At 31.9% G+C, this 25,028-nt stretch overlaps 1 protein-coding gene across 13 annotated transcripts in view; it reads right to left on the bottom strand.

Annotated features, from left to right (window-relative positions):
- Positions 1-25,028, bottom strand: part of syd (JNK-interacting protein syd) — a 225,482-nt gene that overhangs the window by 165,273 nt on the left and 35,181 nt on the right. For all 13 annotated transcript variants that reach the window (XR_012757479.1, XM_075373870.1, XM_075373882.1 and 10 more), the window contains exons 2-3: positions 12,948-13,068; positions 4,146-4,335 (exon numbers count right to left, since the gene is read on the bottom strand). Coding sequence is in view for 12 of the 13 variants with exons in the window: in XM_075373870.1 (XP_075229985.1) it covers positions 4,146-4,335; positions 12,948-13,068 (311 nt within the window). In the remaining variant the exon portion in view is untranslated. The remainder of the gene's footprint in view (positions 1-4,145; positions 4,336-12,947; positions 13,069-25,028) is intronic.

The following is a 25,028-nucleotide window of genomic DNA, read 5'->3' on the forward strand; positions in this document are numbered from 1 at the left end:
TGCAAAATTGATATGTGTAACATCTTTATGTATAATTACATTTTAAATTAAAATTGTTATGTTCACAATAGTCGAACATCAAAAAATAAAAAAATAATTTATATATCAATAAGAATGTAATGTCATGTCTGTAAGATGCTTACAACTATTATGCTTAGGTAATTAAATCAAAGAATGTCCCTCAAAATTATGAGTTCTATTTAAGTATTCTAATTAGATTTACAACAAAAAATGCCTATCAATAAACATAAAAATAAGACACTACAACACAGTTAAAAAGCCAGAAGCCATTTATGCAGCAGAAACACTCTTCCATCTGATCAAACAATCAAAGACAGACAGACTCCAGAAAATCAAAAGAAGAATTGGAAGAAACCGCATCAATAAAAGTACCAGAAAGATGGGCAGTGGTGGATTGTGTACAACAAAGTCATGTACAAAGAGTTAGAGCCCATCACTGATGTGTAAGAGGAAGTAGATTCTTTGGACATATCATGAGACACAAGATTTAAGACTTCTGAAACAACTAGTACAGTACAATCTTGACTCTAAAAAGACAATGACAGGATGCAGATGGATCAAAGAAATAAAAGAGGATCTGAAGGAAGTTGGCGTTACACCAGAAGACAGCACAGATAAGATAAAATTAACAAGAAAAATCAAGAATAAAGCCACTCGCTTCACACTCATAAAAAAAACCTCAACACAAACATCTTCAACACTAGAAAGGGCACATAGATCGGAATGTATGAAAAAGTAATGGAAGGACTGCAAGATCCAAACAGTTCCATCAAAGAAACTTGGATAATGGAGTGCCTAAAGTGATCCTATGAAAGATAATAAATTCTAAAATATAAAATTCTAAAAGATAATAAAAAATAATTCTAATTACATAATGAACTTATTAATAATTCTGATAATGATAATCAGTAAGATATATATTATGAACAGTAAAACTTAAATAAACTGTTACAATTTTATGGAATAATTATGAAGGAATAAAAATTTGTGTTACCAGAAAATGAACAAATAAATAAATAGATTCAATGAGAAGAATCTTTTGCAAGTTAAAATAGAACTAAGTATCATTTAATTCTATTTTAGTCCCCTCATTAGGTAATTTTTCCTACAAGTGGTACTGTTGTTGAAAATAACCAGTTCTGAAACTGTTTCAGTACTTGATTAAAGTATATGTTGGTAACCAACAAAACAGAATTGCTCATAATATTCAATTAAAAAAATTTGTCTAATTGTCTTAAATACATCAATCATCTACAACATCAACAATAAGCGATAGGAAGAATGACTTTTTGTAATACAGTTGAAGTAGCTATTCTACAATCACTTAAAAAAAAATACATACATATTTCCATTTCACTGATCAACATGATGAAATGTAATAATACAGATTTACCGGAATAAAAATCAAAATAATGTATGCAGTTTGTCTAAATACTTCATTCTTCACTGCTCAGTTCTTATGCAATTGATAAACATAGAATCCAAAATCTTTGCAAGTTTCTCTTTAAAAATAACTTCAGCCATTTATGATGAAATTTTTTTTGTTACAAAAATTTCTCTCATAAGTAAATTTTTTTTTAATGTTATAAATTTAAGTTAATAACATTGCTTCTTTGTGCAATAAAAATTTATATCAGATTAAATTGATTGCTTAAAAAAATACATCTTGATGACTTTTTTTAAACAGATTAAATTTACCATCAGCAACATACTGAACCTTGACTTTGGCGTAGACTTGAAGTTAAAATTTAAGAATTGAAAAAAGTTTTTTTTTTAGCATATCCTTATTCATCAATATTTCTGCTTTAATCTATGGGGAAATCATTATAAACAAAAGATTAACTTACTCCATTAGCTTTTTGTTAAAAAATTGCACTGACTGAACAAAAATAATCAATCAACCTTTTATGTAAGTTTAAATAAATATTTCAAATTAGCAAACAACAATTCATATAGTACATTATGTTGACTAAGGGTTCTTCAGTTATGATATCAGACTTTTAAAATCACAATATAATTATAATACACCATACATAAAGCTTTTTATTTTACAAAATATATTACTAATAATCATATATACTGAATACCATTAATTATTAAACAATTTAACTGAAAAATTACCAGTTAAATAATTACTTTCACTCATTACAATTATTACACTATAAAATTAATATCCACAATTGAAATTAATGAATCAATTTAAGCAGTAAAAAAACCAGAGAAGGTACCTTACTAATGAATTTTTATTTTTTAATGAAAAATCAGTTTTTTGGAGGTACCTCTTATCATCATCAGTTGTTATTTTATAAACAGTTTTTTTCCCACAAAATTACATGGGTATCACAAAATAACAATTAGGTTTAAATCTAGAGGAGAAACACATTTTGTGATCAAATTTTTTTATGGGATTCATAGATTACACGAATTTCATGATAATATGAAAGAATTTCACAAAGTATTGCAATATATTTTATATATTATAACATTTAATGTTATATTATAATATAACATATTTTACATTATATTTTTAATTACATTTTTATTTTGTGATACCCACATATCATTTTAAAAAAGAAAATTGTTGTTTACAAAAAATAGTGTGGAAGGTACCTAAAATTCATTTAAAAAAAGAATGAATTTAAAAGGTAATATATTTCTTTTATAAGGTAATATTCTTGTTTCTTCTTTCTTAGTGCTATCATTGATTTGAATATTTTAAATAAAAAACAATGATATTCATAATAAAACTTTATATAAAAATATAGACTATTTTTTTCCATGTACTGCAACTTTTTAAAATCATACAACTACACTAAAGCATTCAAGGTTCCTGTACAGAATTATTAAATCACATAAATGATAAATTCACAAAAAAACAAAAAATTGCTTCATTATTTAAAATGATGAAATTTAAGAGGTATTTCAATTTTAATTTTCTCACTATGTAACATACTGTGCACACAAGCACTCACTACATGATATAAAAACTTTTAAAACAAAATGTTTCATATAACTTTTTCCTAGGTTAATTAATTAGGTTGTAGCCTAAATGATAACCAGAGCACATAATCGATCCCTAACCCAGATCATAAATCAAGCCCTTAGCATCATGAAGCCATAGTACAGGTAGATCAGCTGGCTGTCACAGGTTCGATTCACAGCAAGGGTCTGCAATATTTAATTTATAATTTTATTCATCTAATTTTCCTTCTTAAGGTATATGTAAGAACCATCCCAGGTGGTTGCATTAAAAAACAAAATATCCTTAACTGCAGGAAGTTGAAATTTTTAAAAGCAATATTAAAGTGCAGTATTTTAATTATATAATATGATTCTATAATATAGAATAATATAATACAGATTCTATATTATTCTGAAATGTATAAAAACATGATTAAGTGGCCATCTGTGCAATTAAAACCAGAAATATCTTTTCTTAGCTATACATACACATCTATGATAATATCCCAATAGAGGATTGTTCTGTGAAATATAAACTATTAAATGACCTCAAAATTCAATAAGTCATGCAAGAATTTAGATATTTTTTTAAATTTTATATCCCTTGTAAAACATCATGTTAAAATTACTGCAGTGGTGTACAAAGTGTAATGATAACAAAATGGTTAAGATGTTGAACTGTAAGTTAATGAAGTTGGAAATTAGGGACAAGTTTTGGGTCAAAATAGATAATAAAAAAAGTGGTTTAATGCAACGAAAAGAAAATGTAAATACTTATACTGACAACAATAAATATTACTTTTCTTTTTGCAACCTATCAAACATCTACTTTTAGTAAAGTAAGGGGGTTGTTAAATTATGTGGTTATAAATCTGAGATCTATTATTCAAACAACATTTTGAGGAACTGAAAATACAGGTACCTCTGATAAGTCATAATTTTAAAGGATATAATTTTAAAAAAAGATATGAATCAACCTTTTAACTTTTTTTTGGTGTTAAAAGATTTTGACAAGTAAAAAAAAAAAGGGCAGGTAAAAACAATTTGTAAAATCGTATACTGTAAGTAGTATACATATTTGTAAGTGCAGGCATATGTGTGTTCCTATAACTTCATACTCATGTTACTTAACAATTATGTGTTATTTAATAAATATTACATACCTGTTAATATGAGCTAAACTTAAAGGACCAATACGAGGTCTTCCTGGTCCATCCATACGATCGGCTGTACCCATTAATATTTTAGTTCTTTCCATATAATCCATATGTGTTTTAAATAACTCTGTATACCTTTCATGAAGTTTAGCATACTCTCTTTTCATTTCTTGTTCCTTTTCTTCTAATCTATAAACTAGTAATAGAAAATAAAAGTTGATGAAATTTTAATTTAAATAAAAATAATCATAACACATTAAGCAAATATAATTTAAAGTAATCTATGGAAAATAAATGAATATTATGTTGTCTGCATTATTAGTTTTACTAATAGTTCTATTTTTTACTACTCTTTTAATCTCAATGTACTTCACATATATAATATTCACAATTGTTTTTTTATATATTCCAATTTTTGGCTTTCTTTGAGTTTTGGACTAAATATATTGATTATTGCCAAGTTAAATTGACCTGCACATCTTAACATAGACTATACCAATCTAGTAGATCTACTTTATAAGAGTCTGAAAAACATTTTCCTCATCATGAATCTCTTCATTATGAACGTTGTTAAACCACTATGTTTTCAGCATTCTCCTCTAAAACTTTTCAAAGACCCTTTTTCTGTTATTTTCTGCTTCTCCTACTTTCAATGTTTTTCTACATTGAAAGTTAAACACTACACACTATCCAAGTATTTTTAAGAATATTTTTTCTAATTTCCACATCTATATTAATACTACCAAACTTCTTTACTGCATGAAAGCTCTCTTGCCTGTGTAAGATTGCTTTTTAATGCTGACCTTTTTTTCCAATCGTTTATGGTTTTACCAACTAAATAAGAAAATTCTTTTGCTTTTTCTATGAGTTTCACATTTAATTTTGATGCAAGAGGCTCAGTTTGACTGACTCTTAATAAGGCATATGCACACCTCACAATTGAATAATAATTTGGTTGAAACCCATTTGCTTATCATCAACATAAAATAGATGAGATTTATCAAGAGTTGCATTCTTTTAACTTTGAAATGAACATTAATCCACCTTGCTTAGTCTCTTTTATAGGTAATTTAAATGGTTTTTTCAGAGCTACAAATGTACATTACATTGGCACCATGCTGTTTAGCGGTACTAAACAGCAAATATGTTTTAATATTGACAAATACAACTTACATCATTCATACAGAAAAAACACAACTCCCAGAATGTATCCAGAATTAAATTAAGTTTGCTTTCATCTCAAATACAAAAATCCATCCTCAAAAAAATTTAACCAAGCATCTGCATCACAGAGATTTTTTCAATTATTTTACAATGTTTATAAATAAATTAAAATATAATTAAAAAACAAAATATTCTCAACTAGAGGAAGTTGAATTTTTTAAATGCAATACTAAAGTGCAGTGTTTTAATTATACTACAAGAATCTATATTAGAATCCATGTTTGGAATAAAAAACCGAACTGTAAATGAAACAGAATGATATTTAAAAAATTTCACAATTATGACCAAAATTTAATTATTGCTACATACTATGAATGATGAAATTTTTCCTGTAATTAAATTACAATTTAAAGTATAAATAAGTTATTAAAAAAAAATTAAAAAGATTGTATTAAACTCATAACAACTACCAAGAATTCATACATGTGGAACTGGTTTTGCTTCAAGGATATGCCCACAGTATGGGAAGTATATGAAGGGAAGATGGCTACCAAAATAGAAAGCAAGTTAGATGCAGTATTTGATGAGTCTGTACAGCAATTTAAAATTAAAACTGTTCACAAATAGGTTGCAGAATTTAACCTGGTTGAATGAACTCTGAAAACAAATACTGCAATGGTTGGCCAATGAGGTGAGGTGACAATTAAAGAAATGTTCTGGCAGACTGTAGATCAAGTCAAAGAAATAGCCGAAATAAAGTATCTGAACTGGACTTACACATGAGATTCTAAAAAAAAATTTGGGTATGAATAAGTTTTGTGTATGGCAATGTAGCTGTAATGTTTGCTCATATTTGACCAAACGATTGTTCAAATGGATGTTTCCTTTAATGAAACCTGGGTTTAGCACTGCACATTTGAGGCAAAGAAATAGTCACACAAGAAGTAAAATATCTGTTGTAAATTAAAAACGATTTAAAAAATAGATTAAATTTAAAATGAACAGACACCAAGAGGTACAATATGCCAAAGAAGGCAGTTAGTGCTCTCAGTTAATAAAGGTTGTGACCACTGCTTTTTGAGATGCAAACAGAATAATTTTCATAGACTACATGACAAAAGGAAAGGACACTCAATGATGAGTGTGATGCCAATTAAATATGTCTGCTAAGAAATAAAAAAGTAGACCGCAACTGGATAAGAAAAAAGTGCTGTTTCATCAAAAAATGCTTGATTCACATTAAAACAATTACAATGACAAAATTGAGGTTTGAACTGCTACTGAATCTTCCCAACTTGCCAGATATGATTTCCTACAATCTCCATTTATTCCTGAACCTAAAGAACGAACTCTGAGGAAAGATATTTTCTGGTGATAATCTAGTGATTGATGTTGTCAATGACTATTTTGTTAATTTTTTTACTGTTAGTTTGATAGTGTGCACACATTTTTCAAGGAACAAAAAATAAATATAATTCAACCTGAATAACTATTGTTTTATTTTTTTATAATTACATTTAACCAAGTCACAAAAGACTAAGAAAAAATGAATTTAAAATAGTAAATAAATTAATTATATTAAAGTACAATGAACTTTTTTTTATTTTTATTTTACTCAAACTCTAATCATTTAAAATGCTGAAAGAATAATTAAAACATTAAAATAAAATAAATAGAATGAAGACCCAATAAGTCATCATTTAAGATTTTTAAGAGGAAAAAAAGAAAATATTCTTTATTTAAAACACAATAAAGAATCATAAGAGCTGATATCAAAACACTATGTCAGCAATATTAGAGCATAAGAGTGAAAATCAATATCAAGCTATCACACTTGTCACCACACCACCTCCTCTTTCAAAAGAGCTAAATTCAGATGAAAAATCAGATCTGCTATATTAGATATTTAAAATATCTGAAAACAAAGCTAATGAAATAGGTTCAGCTCAAATATTTAATTTATTCTATGTGAAATATTACCCTAAAAATATAATTTTACACAAAATTTACCTTTGATATCATAAACAGTTTTATGTCATTTTTTCACATCATATGTTGGTGTTTAATGATCATTCTTAGAAATAATTATAAAAAAATTCATTATGAATCTGTTAGGATAATCAAATCAATTAATTTTTTTAACCAGCTGAATAATCGGGAACTGTTCAGGTCTAAGTTAAAGTACATTAAAAACTTATTTGGCCCATTTTTTTAAGGATCAAATTCATTCTAAATATAATTTCACTATTTACCAGGTATACATTTTTACAAAAATTCATGGTTATTTCATTTTCAGTAAGCACTTCCCTCGTTGTGAGGGAAGTAGACAGTTCAAGACCCTGCTAAACCAATTATATTTTAATACTAACAGATCCTTGATATTGTCTTTCAAGTATCTGTTTTTGTTGTTTTAATTAACAATGCATCCTGACCTGATCCAAAGTTGTTTTAAAAATTTCCTCCCCCTGAGTTAAACAATTTCTTTTTTGTTGTTGCTGAAATGCAACCTAAATAGTAAATTAAAAAAAGAAAATTGTCACAGTAAGTGAAATTTCCACCCTCCTGTTATTAATTTAAAAAAAAGCTTTTTCATGTTTCAAAGTTTCCTCTTCTTCAAATCAAATATGTGACACTGCAGCAGTCTAATAAACCAGTCAGTAGATGTTCTCCTTGGAAGCATAGCCTAAATGCTTCCTAATCGTATTCTCCAAATGACACAATCTACTTTAATCTTCTATTCCAGGTAGAAAATATTCAAACTTTTACCAATTTTTTTTCATTCTCGTCTGATCCTCTTAATACGCACAAGTCACTGATCTTAAGTTGCTTTATTCCTTTTTGTAGAATACCGAAGGTTCACGACTGTACATTACTTTAGTAAATGCCGTAATTTTATAAATTTGAATTCTGCATTCTTTCTGGTTTACTCTTTAGAATCCAGTGAATTGACCTACAAAAATATATGACTAAACCTGTACAATTTATTTGTCATACTGTCAACTCTAAAAGATGAAAGCCTAAGTACTTACAAAAAATACTCAGGAACTTTCTTTCCAACTGTATTTTAGATCTTACAGGATACTTACTTCAAACCCTTCTATCTGTTAATTTTTATCCACTGATGAAATCTTTTGCTTGATGCATTTTTTGTGAATAAATCACAGTAAATCATTTTGATGGAAATAAGGTGGAACTCTCAATCATAATAAATATTTCAAACAAACGTTGAAGAAAACATTTCTGGGGATATTGACTTTTGTAAAAAATCAATATTTATAGATTTCTGGACTTTGAAAATAAATTCTAAAAAAAAGTTTTTTTTCATTAAGAGGAAGAGGAAGAGAATAAGCCGCTGATGATTTTTTTAAGTAATAAATATGATTTCAATTGTCTATCCTTGAAATAAATAAAATTAAAAAAAATATACTGGGATATTTTTAAGTCACACACACACACACACAGAGAGAGAGAGAGAGAGAGAGAGAGAGAGAATGGGAGGGAGGAGAGTGAGGGGAGCTAAACAGAAGAAACTGAGTTAAAAGGAATTTGCTTAACTTTTGAATAAAATACAAAACACTAAAAAAAAACTTGGAAATGAATCACCATGGAAAATTCTAACACTCCCATACTAACAAAAATACATAAGAAAATCTTCAATATTTCAGAAAAAATAATTTAAAGAAAAAACTACCTACTAAATTTCAAGTAGGAAATTCAGGCAGATATCTACTACAATATACGATTTAGGGTGCAATTCAATAACTAAACAAAATACAATATGTAAAATCATCATGGTTTAAATCACATTTTACAATTAAAAAAGTCAGCTAATTAAATTAACATCTAAAATCTTTTTCAAAGTTCAATAAATGAAATAAAAATTGGATGTCAGTTCATATCAATCAGATTAGACAAATGGTTCTGGAGAGTGGACAGTCTATTTTAAATATTACATGTGGAAAATCACAAATTTTGAAAAAAGAAATTAAAATAGTTTATTTAATTATGCTGAAAAGATATATATATATATATATATATATGCTAACTGCATGTGTGTGCGTGTGTGCTTGTATATATGCCGATATATATAAATACATATATATATATATATATATATATATACTTGCAGACTGTTAAAAATTGCAGTGAAGTTCATTAAAAATAGAGAAAAATATGAAAAACCATAATCAGAAAGAAAAAATATAACACAGAGATAGTTTTCAAATACTATGTGTAAATAGTATTTAAAAATAATATTTCTAAAATATTTTTACCAAATAAAAAACAGGTTCACTGAATTTTTAAGGTTTTGGACAATTCATATTTTCTGTAAAATGTTAAGTTTCTTATTAAAATGTAAGTTGTAAAAGTAATAACAGATATCCAAACCGTCAATCATTTATGTTATGAAAAAAGGAACGACCTCTTTTAAAATGAAAAAAATAAAACAGATTCATCAAATGTTAATTACACAAATGAGTTAAAACAATTTCTTTCTTTACATCTTTGCTTGGTTGAAGAGAGACATAGGCAAGAAATTATCTTCATTAAAAATATTAAGCATATAGACACTCTCTTAGGGTCTTTTAATAATAACAACCCATATTTTTTTACTTTTTATCAATATGCATTATCATATTCAATTTAGTAACAATAAGTTAGTAATTGAACTAACACGAAAAATATTTTAATAGATGCTTACACAATAAAATCAGTTAAAAAGGATGCTACTTCTGATGATAAAAAAGCCTTTTTTTGTAGTACTTTGATATAATACAGGTATTCAACTTAAAAGAGGGCCCAATCACTTAGTTTAATCTATAAATAATAGTTTATTGGCAAACGCTTAATAATAATTTAAAGGTGCTGAAAATGATGTCCATCCACTCTATGCATTTGACAACATGCTGACCATGTTCCTAGCTACACTTGTTAGTAGTACCCTGTCTATTTCCTGGATGATGTTTGCTTCAATTCCTGCTGGGTGTACGAATTACTCCTACTAACAATTTTTTTAAGTAAACCCACCCACAGAAAGAAATCTGAACTAGTCAGATCAGGGGATCTTTGTGGCCGCAATCCTTTTTCTTCCACTGAAAAAATCCTGAAGCACCTCCATAGTGGAAAGAGCTGTATGGCACAATGGCGCTGTACTGCTGCAACCAACAATCAGGCTCATCCTCTTACAGAAATGCTATGAACTGTTGGATAATTTCTCAATAGACAGCAACATCCACACTTTTTCAAAAAACAAGAGTTCTATTATTTGTCACCTTAAAACTGCACATCATATGCCTATTGTTTGTATGTGTAGAGGAGATTAAAAGAAAATGGCGGGTTTTCAATACCCTAGGTCCAGTAGTTCTGACTATTAACATACCCACCAAGGTGAAACCATGTTTCATCTGTGAAAAATTCTTGGATCTAAAATGTCAATGTTGCCTCAAATGAAGTTCTTGAACCATTGACAGAAGTCAACCCTTTTAGCATAATCAGCATTAGTTAGCTCATGGAAAACCTGCATTGAATACAGATAGCATTTCAGCATTCTCCTCACAGCAGTGTGGGCTGAACCTAGTGAAATGTTCTTTTTCTGGTTTAGGCTCTGCAATGATTTACAAAGAGATTTTGTAACTACCACTTTAACGTCCTGCACAACCTGTGTTGTTAAAACTCACTTGTGTCAGGCACATATCTGGTGTAAGTCAAAACCTGTTTCATAACATTTTTTAACTAAATTCTGAATAACACTTCTCACTGGTGCTTCCTTTTCAAATTTTTCTCTGAACTTTTGCCAACAACATGAGATTTTGTTTCTAAATATGTGTTTCTATCACGAATACACATTCTTCAACAGTAAAGTGCATTTTAACAAACACATGATTACACAACATTATTCAAAAGTCAATGTTCGACACAGGCTGGCAATACTCAAATGTGCAGGCAATAAACAGTCCTCCCCGCTCCAGCTTCAGTCGTACCAATATCTTTACATTAATTTACCAATCTCATACCAATAAATACAACAAAAGTATGCATTTAGTAAAAACTACTGAGTGATAGGGCATCTTTTAAGTTGAACACCCTCAATAACCAGAGAAAAATCATAAAGTATATGAGGTTATCTTAAAATAAACGAAACTTTTGAAATAGCACATTAATGTATTGATACTCTATATTCTGCAAGCGGTGTTGAAGAATGGTATTCTTTAAAAATTATATTCTGCTTCCTAGCCACTTTACGTTATTTAATTTTCTGTCTGCAAATGTGTAAATGATGTGTGCTAGCTATGATTTTCTGATATAAAGAAAAGGAAGATTTTTCAAGAGCAATATGTGTAAATTTTTGTTATAAATTGTGCAAGGCAGTTATAGAAAACAATTAAAATACTCCAAGAAACTTATGGGGAAGAATGTATGTGTAATTATGCAGTGTTATGGCTGGTATCAGCATTTCCAATCAAGCACACTAATAAGGTCACTCAAACATGAAGGTGTTTTTTTTTTTTTTTTTTTTTTTTTATGAGTACTTCCCATATACTCATAATGATAGTCTGATAGTTATAAAATCAGTAAACTTTTTACTTGAAGCTCAAGAAGAAGAGACCTGAAATATAGCCAAATAAAATATGTATGCTTCACCACAACAATGCTCCCTGCATTCAGTGGTCCTTGCTCAACAGTTTTTGGTGAAACATAACCATTCTTTGGTGAAGCTATTATGATCCAATCCCACCTGTTCATCTTTCTGCTGTTGTAGTTTCTCTTTCCAATGAAAGACAGTCTTGAAAGACATTGTTTCTCAGTAATAGAAAAGACTTAAAAATGTACAGGACCTATAGACTACTGAACAACATATGGACCAGAATGTATTTCCCATTGAAAATAACACTGGGAGTGGTTTATATGCAGTGAAAAACACTGTTTCAAAGGAAAAAACTGATTGCATAACAAATAAATAAAATAATTTTGAAAATTTAAATCCTAAAGTTCTTTTTTTAATTCCATTCCTTATTTAAAAAATAATGGCACTTACGAAGCTAATATGTGACAATTTTTTTTTTTTTTTGTTTTTTTAGAATACATGACAATTTTGTTTTGTTGAAAATCCAAGTTTTAGTTTTTCATTTTTTTTCCCAGGCGCACAATGAAGTCATTACCAGCACCCGAATACAATATATTTATAGCAAACACACAAATATTAAAAAGAAACAATTGAAAAATTAATTTAAAAACTATATAATAGTGGTTTTTCAAATTTCCACATTAAAAAACATCAGCAGTATTAAATTAACGTAATAATTTAAAGTACTTTATTCTAATATATAATAAATAATTCTAATAATAAATTTTTCTAATCATTAGTTACAACAAGGTACAAAAATAAATACTAAGAAGAGATATATAGTATTGTTGTGCAACATAAATTAACCTTATAATTTTTAAAGATATTAGGATAAAATAAACATGATTTAAGAAAATAAAATAGATTATAGCACTTATCTACTACATTAAATACCAGTACCAAAGTACTATTACTAGTACTAGAACAATACTATTATTAGTAATGTTCCAATAACCATAAAAAAAATAGAAGCAGTAGATAAATAAGTAAAAAAAAATGAAAATGACTTTTATTCTTACCATGATCTGATGAATTCTTTGCCTTTAATTCTAACATACGAACTATTGATTCTAAACTTTCTATTTTACTACTTAGATCTTTCCTTTCATCTTCTACCGCATCTTCTACTTCTAGTAGTTTCTGAAAGTAAAACAAAAAGTATAAATAAATATAATCCAGAAAGTGATACAAATGGAATAGTACCTAATTAAACTCACTTTTAAATATTAGAACATTCCCTTTCAACTAAAACCTTTATAACACATATATAAAAGTCTTAAAAATACTTCAATTTGTAGAACATCAACTGAACCATTAAGCTGTATATACTCAAGAAAATAATTATTTTGTAAACTTAAACTTACAAGCCAAAATAATACAGGGAGAGGATGAACTTCTTAATGCTATTTAGAAACCTGAGAAACAGAATGCATCCTTCCTTCACCCTTACTTTCCTACAAGAAGTTAATGTCGGGAAATTCATCACTAGGAAAAATTATTCTTAAAACAAAAAATTGGTGCAAATTATGACAAGTATATGGCCTTATTAATTCTAGAGATATATAATTGAGTATATGGGTATTATGACATTAACCTATGGATATTACCTCTTTATTTATTAATTAGTTAACTTTGTTAAAAAATAATTCCATTAACTATCAGAAATTAGGTCCTGAACTAAAGTGTAAATATTCCAATTTACCTAAAGTGTATATTGTCTTTTCTTACCACCCATCCCATTTTTTATTCCTTCTTCTGGATCAACTGATCCACAGAACTCTGTGGATGCAGATTAATTTCATTTTGCTGTGTTTTCCAGGTTGAGGATGCTACAACCTATGTGCCAGTGCATCCTTGGTAACTGGTGCTAGAGTTACCTATGGATTGAACTCAGGAATTGTGTGATGGCTGCACACAATAAATCAAATGTACCCATCACACAATATTGAAGCACCCTTATAATATTAGAAGGTAATTCCAACCTTCTAATATTTAGGGGGGGGGGATGAAGTTCATAAAATTACAACTTAGTAGTTAATATTGTATCAATATGTATGTTAATAATGTACCCATCACACAATATTGAAGCACCCTTATAATATTAGAAGGTAATTCCAACCTTCTAATATTTAGGGGGGGGGGGATGAAGTTCATAAAATTACAACTTAGTAGTTAATATTCATTAATCTATTTTACCTGAAGGAATGCAATTTTAGGGTAATAGGGCATACCATAACATAAAAAACATAAATAATTTATCAAAAATATTAAGTAAACTTTTAAATAAAATCATTTAACTTTTACTAGAAATCATTTTAATTAATCTTTAAATTATTAATCTTTTAATTAGTTATATTTGTTTAATAATTAGTTTTAGGAAAACCTAACTAGTTTAATAATAGCTTTTTTTATTAGAGTAAATCGATTTCTGTCTTTTATCCAGAGATTCTGACTTTGAGTCCCAGTCAGACACGACATTTTTCATAGGCTACAGAATTCATTATCATCCATCATAATAACTATTATTGAATGCCATATGTTGTTACTATGAATAAATAGATTATTACTGAATATTTAAACCAATAATAAATGGTATTATTTAAACAAGCTTAAGTTCCTAATTGTATAATATATGGATCTTTCAAATTTCTTCTTTAAAGTTAAATTAACTTCTTCTGTAAAGTTCAGTTAAGATAATGTTCTAATTTTAAATGTGATAACTGTGATGAAACTTATGATTCTTTGTATAGTGAAAATATATACATATTGATTTCATGGTTGGGAAAAACTTCTATTAACAGTCCTAAGTTTGTATTTCTGGATACTAAGTTACCTTGGAGAGTATATAAACAGTAAAGATATCAACTAGAAATATAATTAATCACTCAATTAATTCATGTAAAAAATGAAAAAAAAATGTATTAATTATAAATAACATATTTCAAATGATATCGCATTTTTTAACTACATTAACTATTAAACTAATTGTATTTTAAAAATGCTTGTGTTCAAGACAAAGTAACAGAATGATATATTGGTTTGTATAAAATTTATAAATGCCTACAATGCATTTATAATATGTTGCTTTGATGTCCATGTATGTACACTGTCTGTAATTAGCTGCTCACTAAGTAGTAGTAATTTACTTTGAAGTAATCTGTAACAGCTACACTACAAGCTTTGTAGTATCACCATGCACACAAACTGTGCGTTTTAAACAATGGCTAAGCATGAACATTTACTGATCTACCTTACTACACAGTTTACTGAATCCTAATATGAGTGTTCTTATAACGTTTTATGGTAGTTGATATTTCTGTAAACAGAAAATTAAATTTCAGTCATTCATAACAGAAAAATTAATTTGTTAATTATATATATTTTATTGTGATAATACTCACTAAAGTTTAACTGAATAAGGTCAGTCATTCACAAAATGTGTGCGAGTTATACTTTCATCAGTAAGTATAACTCTATAGCTCAGTAAGTATAGCTCTATAGCTCAGTATTTGCAAAGATGCAGATTTTTTTTTAGCAAGTTCATGTGTATGTGGAGTAACATGGCTTCTATCTATTTTTTTTTTCTTGCTACATAAGCTTGAAGCTTGTGCACAGGATATGGAAAGTGCAACATATGAAAAATGACATTTATCTATATATAATAATTAAGTGGAGGTAAATATTTAAAAATGAAATATTCGCACTCAATCCATCCACAAACTAATAATTATCTGTAAAATCAGTAAAACATGAAAGAAATATCACCATGAATTATCTTTGTTTTGCTTGGTAACATCTTCTAATCGCAGAGAATTATATCAAAGAAACAAATTTTTTTAAAAAGCACAGAATCTGTGCTCTTTTTACATAAAAAACACATTTTTTACATTAAACAGAAAATTAATACAAAAAATCTTAGAAGCTGCATTATTTTATGGTGTAAAAGTATGAGTAATTAAAAAAAATGATACTACTGCATTAATAAAATTAATTATATAAAAAAATAAATAAATAAATGAGGCAAAACAAATTAACAAGTACTACAATTATTAAAATATTTTATCTATAATTTATGTGTGTGTGTGTGTGTGCGTGCGCGCGCACGCGCAAGATTTTCACATGATCACTACCCATGGCATGCGGATATAATTGATAATTTGCCAATTTGGCAAGTGATTCATTTCTAACTGTACATTCACTATCTTAGCATCAAAATAAAATTTTTTCATTAAAAAAACAAAAATAAATAGGCAAATTTCATTTAAATAACATTAAAAACAATGATTGTTAATTTTTTAAATTTAATTAATTAGTGTAAAATAGAAAAATTTTTAAATCTACAATACTTAACGTGAATAATAAATTCAGCATACTATAAATAAATATTACGCACTTTCATTTTATAAACAAAAAAATGAGGAAATTAAAACAATCAAGTAAAAAAGTTAAATATAAACATGATTCATAAGATTTTTGCTGCGACGCTGAACTCTGAAGATTGAATGAAGCCAAAAAATCTTAAAACAGTAAATATTGTAAATGAAATTGTAAAAAAGGCAATAAACTTTCTACTATAAAAATAAATGTCATATTATTTTCAGAAAATAAAAAACAAAGGTGGCAAACAAGTGAACTAGGAAAACAATGAAAAACAATCATCAAAAACCCAGTTTTTAATTAATAGAAAATAAACAAAATTTGAGGAATCAAAAGAGATTTTTCTCCTAATTGACCAAAAATGCATGTTCATATGCTTTGGAAGCATGAAAATTTTAATTTCATAAGCATGAGATTAAAAATTTTAATACTGTATCTAAATAAAGACTGCAATATTAAAGGTAACTGCTGGTTAACATACATTTTTATATGAACTTAATGATGCCATCAAATTTGGATAATTGTGTTTCTACTGCAAATTCATAGCGATATTAAGTACGAAGTAACAGGTATGACAGAGGATGTCAAACCTTTAGATAGACCAAAGAAGCAAAACCCATGCCCAAACCAAAGATAAAGTTTATCTTGATCAGTCTTAAAGAGTTCTAAGGTAGTACTGCAATTATTATTATTATTAATTGAACTTCTCATATATTTAAAATTTTATATTTTTGCTTCAATCTTTATCCAACAATATCAAAGAACACCTGACTCGTTCAAATATATTTTCTTACCCAAGCAGCTTACTTCAACAATTTTTGAGCTCTTTTAGTCTTAATGGCCTACTTAAAAAATTTTAAATAAAAAAATTATTTAAATTTAAAAATACTAATTAAATTAAATTTTTTTTAGTAAAGACAAAGTATAAAAAAAATGACCAAAAGATAAAAGTATTCTTTGTAACAAAAAACCTTTCAATAAAATTTACTGTACCCTGAAGATTAATTTTCTTAATGTGCATAACATTGTATTATAAAAAATAAACAGTAAGTAAAAACAAGAAGCTAGATCCAATCAAGTTCACTGATTCATTTATTCTTCAAAATTCCAACTCATTTGGAAATTCCATTCAAATGAGTTAATGAAATATGTCATTTCAAATACTGATATTGTACTACACTCAGAAACGTACATTCATATTAAAGCAAAACAACCTGTAAATTAACAAAATATATTTTAATTATTTCCCCTGAAGTCAGTTTTAATCCTAATTTAAAAATAATAAAAAAAAAAAAAAAAAAAAATTATAGATAAACATGTTCAAAGACCTGGTAAAAGAATGATGACAATCTTCCTAAATAAAGAATTTTAAATGGAAAAAACAGTTTAATAATAAAAACAAATAAATAAAACTGACTTCAAAAAACTACACAAAAAACTAGAAAAAACAAACTTTAAAATTTTTTGAAGTCAAATTTTAATTTTGCAGCGTTTAAAAAATCAAAATTTAAGTGAATTTTTTAAAGTAGTTTTTAAGTTTATATTTAAAACTGGTTTTCACCCTTTAAAAAACTTATTGACTGTAGTAAAAACGTGCCACTTACAATTAAAAATAGGCATGAAACTTGTACTTAATTAAGAAAAAGATTTGTGTGAAAATTCTTCACAGAATCAGGCTATATATATCATTACAATATCAGTCAATATTAAAAAAAAAGAATTATTAAAATTCCATCATTTGTAAATAGGCAATTTAACTTTTTATTCCTTTTGTGAACAAAGAAGAAATCAACACTTAAATTATTTGTAAAATTTATATTTGGATTTTTAGAAGAATTTTCTGTACAAATGTAATGAAATCAGACAATTTTAAGATTGGTAAGAGTTGGATACATACATATAAGTGTGCACACAATTCCATAATACTAAATTATTTAAAAGTAACAAATCTGATTTAAAAAGAATGTTCATTAATATATTGTTTATTTTAATATAATAACCTATCATAACAAAAGATTTAATTTTGTTTTTAACTAAAAATATGTAAAATTACTTTCCAAACATAGGTCATGATAGACTTAGAATATCATCTGATTTGCCTAGTTCTCATAAAAAAACAAAATCAAATCAGTACAACTTATTCCTTTAATACTTGCAATGGTTTTAATATGCTTAGTATGAATATAAAAATAAAATCAAAGCGGCTTAAGTTAACTAAAATTCCAACTGAGAAGGTTAATTAATTCCCAAAGAGCAATTAGGGCTTCTCATACGATTACATGTGCTCACAAATATGTGTATAAATCATAGCAGAAGAGAAATTAATAAAATAACTTTAGCATTTACAATAAAATACAATACATTTTGATTATTTTGATATTTAAGTAAGAATAATCAGTTTAAAACAGAGAAAGAACATACTGTTTTATATAATTAATATATATATATATAAAATATTGTAAGAAACATAAACACTAATTTATTTTTAATTCTAAAATAATAAAATGATAAGACAAATATTAAATTCTCACACATAAATAAATACCAGTTTTATAAAACAAATGATAAATATTTACACACGGTGTCTATCAATATATGTTTGTGGTTAGTGAATTCCACAATTAACAACTTATTTAAAATCAAAATTATATTTTTTCTTTGACATTACAATAAAAACTTTAAATATAACAATGTAACTGTGAAACAGTGTTTTCAACTTTCAGTTCCGAAGATTGAGTCTTGGTTTTAATACACTAATTGTTCTACCTCAAAAGCAATGTAGTAAAATGTACATGCTATGATCAACAGTAAAAAAGAACACAAAAGTTAACCTTTTTAAACAGTTTAAACTAATTAACAGAAAAAATACAATTTCATCAATTGATTAAATATTAATACAACACTTACTGTGAAAACCTACTAAAATATGGAATGAATAAAATTAATAATAAAAAACAATTGTTATTTTATTGATGATGCTTCATTTAAATATTTCCTTCAATTTTTAACTGCATTTCAAAGAAAAACTTCTCAAGTATGGTCAGATTCATAAACTGTAGAATATACAGTTCACTGTCCTGAAAACAGATTTGAATTTTACCCAACTGACATGTATCATGTACAGCTAGACAACACTGGTATAAAGCAGAAGTATAATGGACTCTTTTTCACCTCCAAAAATCATATAATACTGGTTAATTTAAGCAATGGTTGGTCAAAACCAAGGTATTCATACAATATAGTGACTTAAAAATTAATATCAAAAACAGGAGCATATTCACAAGTCACGTTACACACGCGCACACACATACACTAAACTCATGAAAATAATGGGTAAAGTTCATATAAACATATGTTCTAAAATGCTTCGTTTGTGAGTTATGGTAAGTGAAATATTACACTTGGATTTCAGCTACTCTGGTGAAATGAGGTCGTACTGAAATTTTTAGGTAGTTAATTAAGCGGCAGAATTAGTGATTTTTTTTTTATGGTTTTTTATCTGAAATGAAATAGATCCCAGGACTGTATCTTAAGTAGTTTCTGAGGAATGTGTGGTGAAAACCAATAACTGGGGTAAAAAAAACCCTGTTTTTTGTTTGATGTACAGTAACTTTATTAAATGGGTAATAAAATAAATACATAAAACTTTTAAATAAAACTTGTAGAGAATTTAATCCTGAACAAAATGGTGCAAGATAAGTAGAATAAAAAAAAGGCTTAAGTTAACTTTCAATTTTTTTAGATACAATACACTAAAACAAAGTACATTATATGTACACGTTTACAATAAATGTTGAAAATGAGCACGCTATTTTTAACACATTTCTTAGCATGCTAATGTACTTCTTTTATTGCTCTTTTTGGTTCTTCAGGGCTGTCCTTAAGTTGCTCAGCCACATCCATAATGTGGACAGTTAATTCCTCACATGGATGTATTTTTGTTTTGTATACAATACTTTTCATCCATCCAAGACACAAAAATCTAAAGGTGTTAGATCAGGCAATCTTGGTGGCCAGGAATGGCCACCAAGATGACTTCCACAACCGATCCATTTCTTAGAAAAATGATACCTAGTGGAAATGACACAAGAGAACTGGGGAGGGCGCCATCATGCTGGAATTGTACTTTGCGTCTCAGCCCTAGAGGTACATATTCAACCACCTGTGGCAATTCTTGAAGAAAGTGCAAATAAACCTCAGAATTTAAGCAGCCAGAAAATTTGAACGATCCAAACAGCTGATTGTGATGTCACACCATACATTGATGCTAAAAATCTGTGTTGAAAATTGCCTTCCACTGTTTCATGAGAATTTACTTCTGTCCATATATGCTCATTGCGTAAGTTGTTGCCACCATCTCGATTGAAATTTACCTCATCAGTAAACAAATCATACTTGTAGAGTTGTCGATTTGTATTCCACTAGTTGCCGAATTCCAAGCAAGACGGACCGTCTCCTGGGTGTATACGTTGAACTGGCTGTTTATGAGAAGGATGTTAAGGATAAAACTTATTTTGTTTAAGTGTCCTCCAAACCATCGAATGCAACTCTCCGATCCGCTTAGAAAGACGTCGGGTACTGACGCCTGAACTAAATCGATAATAATTTCATAAATAACAGCGTCATGTTAGACACACAGTTCATAGCTGGTACGAATACTACGTAGTGAACCTGTTTCCCGAAGATTGCGAAAAGTCGCGCTAATTGTTTTGGGACCTGGAATCCTGCGATTCGGAAAACATATTTCATGTTCTGCTGAAACATCCGTAGCATTATCATTATACACACCAAAAATGAATAACATATCAGCATAATCCTCAGTTGTAAATAAGTACAATATTTCTTCAATGGCAAACCGATCACGTTCAAACTAAAATTCACAGAAAACCTTCTCTTTAGACTGCACAGTTCACAGTACCCGATATAGTAATGTACCTTACAGGATGATTTAAACACTTATACAGTAATGCGCGAGGGAGATTCCATCCTTGGCTTTGCTAGTGAAAGGTTGTCTTCTATTGTGCTCTGTGCTCAAGGCCTCCCCCACCCCGTTCTCCCTCCCCGGAATTTTCCGACGGTGGAGAGGAAAGCGGGGCAGGCGCTAGGAAGCGCCAGAAACGCCGCGACTCCGTGCCTCCTATGGAGACGGAACCCGTAGCGGGTTGCAGCAAGGCTGTAGCCATCACCCCGCAGGCTGATGATGGGGCCCCATCACAGCCTGCTACCGTCAGGCGGGAGAAAATCCCGCCAATAATGCTGGACTGCCCAAAAGAGTGGCCAGCATTGGCGAGGGACATAAAGTCGAGGATTGGGGGGCGCCTGGTTGCCAAAAGCACCGGGCTGTCGATAAGGCTGCAGCTGGGCAGCGAGGCAGACTACCGGGCGGTGCAGAGTTTTCTGCATTCGAAGGGAGTTGCCTTTCACTCCTTTCAGCTCCCGAAGGACAGGGAGCTTCGTACGGGATCCCCCGTACGAAGGTATGAGGGATCCCCTATGGGGCTACCCCGGAAGAAGTAATGGAGGAACTGACCTCCCTTGGCTTTGAGGTGGTTTCAGTTAAGAAGCTCCTCACAAGGGACGGTCGGGAAACCTCGACCTGCCTAGTGGCCCTTAAGAGGACCCCTATGGCCCGGACCATTTACGAACTTAGCAGTATTTTTTACTGCAAGGTCGCAGTGACTGCGTTTGTGTCACGAGGGGGGCCACCCCAGTGCCACAGATGACAGAAATTTGGACACTCGTCCAATTACTGCCAGAGGGCCCAGCAATGCGTGAAGTGTGGTGGAAACCACGACACTTCTGCCTGCGTCAAGCCGCGTGAGGAACCAGCCTCATGCGTCAACTGTAAGGGGCCACATCCGGCCAATTACAGGGGCTGCCCCTATTATAAGGAGCAGACAAACAAAGTCAAGGGACTTAAAAAGCCCGCGACTGTAGACGGCCGCAGCTGGGCCCGTGTTGCCGGTGGGGGAAAAACAGCCCCCAAACCGGAGGTGCCGGCACCTGTGGCCAAGGTGGTCGTGAAAAAAGGGGAGGTACCCTCCCCAACACCCGCCAAGCCAAAACCGGCGGCAACCACCAAGAAGGTGGTGAAACAAAAGGCGGCGACAAAGCCGACGAAGAAGGCCAAGCCTTCCTCGACGGGGAAGGCAAAGCCTACTCCGGCTGGGAAGGCCAAGCAGGCTGTTAAAAACACCGCGGCCCCTGTGGCCCCGCGCCCCACCAAAAGGGCGGCCGCGTCAAAAGGCGCCTCCAGCGGCAAACCGAAACCGGCTACCCCGTTGGAGACCACTGGCATGGACTTCCTGTCACAGATGACAGTGAGGGATGTCCTGCCAGACATAATGATGGTTTTGGCACGCCTGCTCCAGGCAAAATCTCTCAAGGACTGTATTCAGTCCTTAATAGAGTGCCACATGACTGTACTATCCAGGTATGGTTAGGCCCACCCTCAGACTCTTGCAGTGGAACGCCAACTCAGTAGTAGGCCGGACGGATGAACTATGCCGTCTGGCCGAGATCTACTGATAGACGTGATACTGTTGTCTGAGACGTGTTTGAACCCAAACAAACAACTGACCCTTCGGAACTATTTTACATATAGGACGGATAGGCCAGTACGACCCGGATGCCGCGCCTCTTCTGGAACTGCGGCTTTAGTCCATAGACGCCACATGCATACGCGCGTTGTTCTTCATACAAACGTGATGGAACAAACGTGTGTGCATGTGGAGCATCTAGGCACGGTGTATCGGCTGGTTTCGGCTTATAGCAAGCCGAACGATGGGTAACCGGCGCAGATCTGGATGCCGTGCTGGAAAATTGGGATGGGCCCATGATACTCATGGGCGACCTCAATGCCAAACACGTGTCATGGAACAGCAATCTGACAAACCCGAATGGCAGATTGCTGTACGAAAGGGCGAGAACCCGCCGCTTGGTCGTCGTAGGCCCTGAGGTGCCCACGTACGTTCATCGCACAGGCAGATGTAGGCCTGACGTGCTGGATATCGCAGTCATGAAGGGGGGTACCCTCCCGTTCATGATTGAAACGATAGAAGACCTCAGCTCGGACCATTCCCCTGTCCTGTTGGAGCTGGGACAGGTAGGGGGTGGCCGAGATACCCCGCCTATACCTCAAAGGTCAGTTAACTGGAAAAGGTTCTACGAGACCCTCCAGCGGGAGTGCAGGCCGGTAAATCCTGGGCTCCTGAACACCCCGGAGGAAATCGACGACACTGTCGGCCGCGTCACGTCGTCAATGACCGAGGCCCTGGCAGGCAGCTCATCGGCCAAGAATCGAGCGGTTGTTTGAAACGACCTCCCTCCTCATATCTCCGACGCCATAGCGGAGAAACGGCGACTGAGGAGGAGATTTCGAATCACCCTGTCCCCCGCTGATAAGCGGGCCTTTTATAATCAAACGGACAGGGTGAAACAACTGCTGACAAGCCATCGACAGGATTCGTGGAACGCCCGTGCATTCCGGAACATACCGGCCTCCGTGATTACAACAATTTCGGTGATATTCACGTCCATTTTGTACGTTGGATATTTCCCGAATTGTTGGAAAACGGCCAAAGTCGTATGTTTAACCAAACCGGGGAAAAGTTCACTTTTCCCACGGAATTATAGGCCAATCTCCCTGTTACCGGTATTATCTAAGTTGTTCGAGAGAATTTTCCTCGAAAAACTGAGGCGATACATGGAGGGAGAAGTGCGGCCCGAGCAATTTGGGTTCAGGGAGGGTCACTCAACGACCCTCCAACTGGTAAAAATAATAGATGACCTTGTCGGAGGCCTGAACAGGAAAGCGGTGACTGCAGCCGTTTTTCTGGATGTGGCCAAGGCCTTTGACAAAGTTTGGCATAGCGGGCTGCTTTATAAACTAGCGCGATCGGCGATCCCGTACCGCTATGTCAGACTGATGCGGTCATATTTGCTAGACCGACATTTTGTCGTGCGCGTAGGGGAAACGATTTCCTCTACCAGAGAAATAGCCGCTGGGTTTCCCCAAGGAGCAGTGCTTTCCCCGTTCTTGTACACTTTGTACGTGAACGATATGCCGCTGTCGGAAGGGGTCAAAACGGCCCTTTATGCAGACGACACGGCATACTTCTACGAATCCGCAAATGTGGATTACGCGGTCCGGAGGCTCCAAAGGCAGCTGAACTTAGTCGAACCGTGGCTTGATATGTGGAGAATCAGGGTCAACGGTGAAAAATCGGTGGCCGTGATGTTCACATACAAGACACGAAAACCGGCCAGACAGCTGGAAATCTCTGGGGAGAAAATCCCTTTTGAGAAAACGGTTAAGTACCTGGTGGTGGGGTTGGACGGGCGGCTTACCTTCGGCGAACATGTAAATTATGCGACCCGGAGGGCTAAGGCCGCCAGAGCCTCGCTATACCCAGTGCTGAACAGTGCCAGCCCGTACCCACTGGCAACTAAGCTACTCATTTTTCGGCTGTACGTACTGCCGATTCTGACATATGCTTACCCGGCATGGGGGGCTGTGTTGAGCTCCTCGCTTCAAAAGAAGATCTAGGCCGTCCAAAACATCGCGTTGCGGACGATCTTTGGAGCTCCGTGGTTCGTCAGGAACGCCACTCTCCGATCTGATGCGAGATTTCAATCCGTGTCCGAGGTGGGGGTGGCGCAGGCGCGCAGATTGTTCGGGAGAGCGGCTGTGTCCGAACACAGTCATCTTCGGGACATCTGCC

Source organism: Lycorma delicatula, chromosome 8, assembly GCF_047948215.1.
Source record: "Lycorma delicatula isolate Av1 chromosome 8, ASM4794821v1, whole genome shotgun sequence".
Taxonomy (NCBI): Eukaryota; Metazoa; Arthropoda; class Insecta; order Hemiptera; family Fulgoridae; genus Lycorma; species Lycorma delicatula.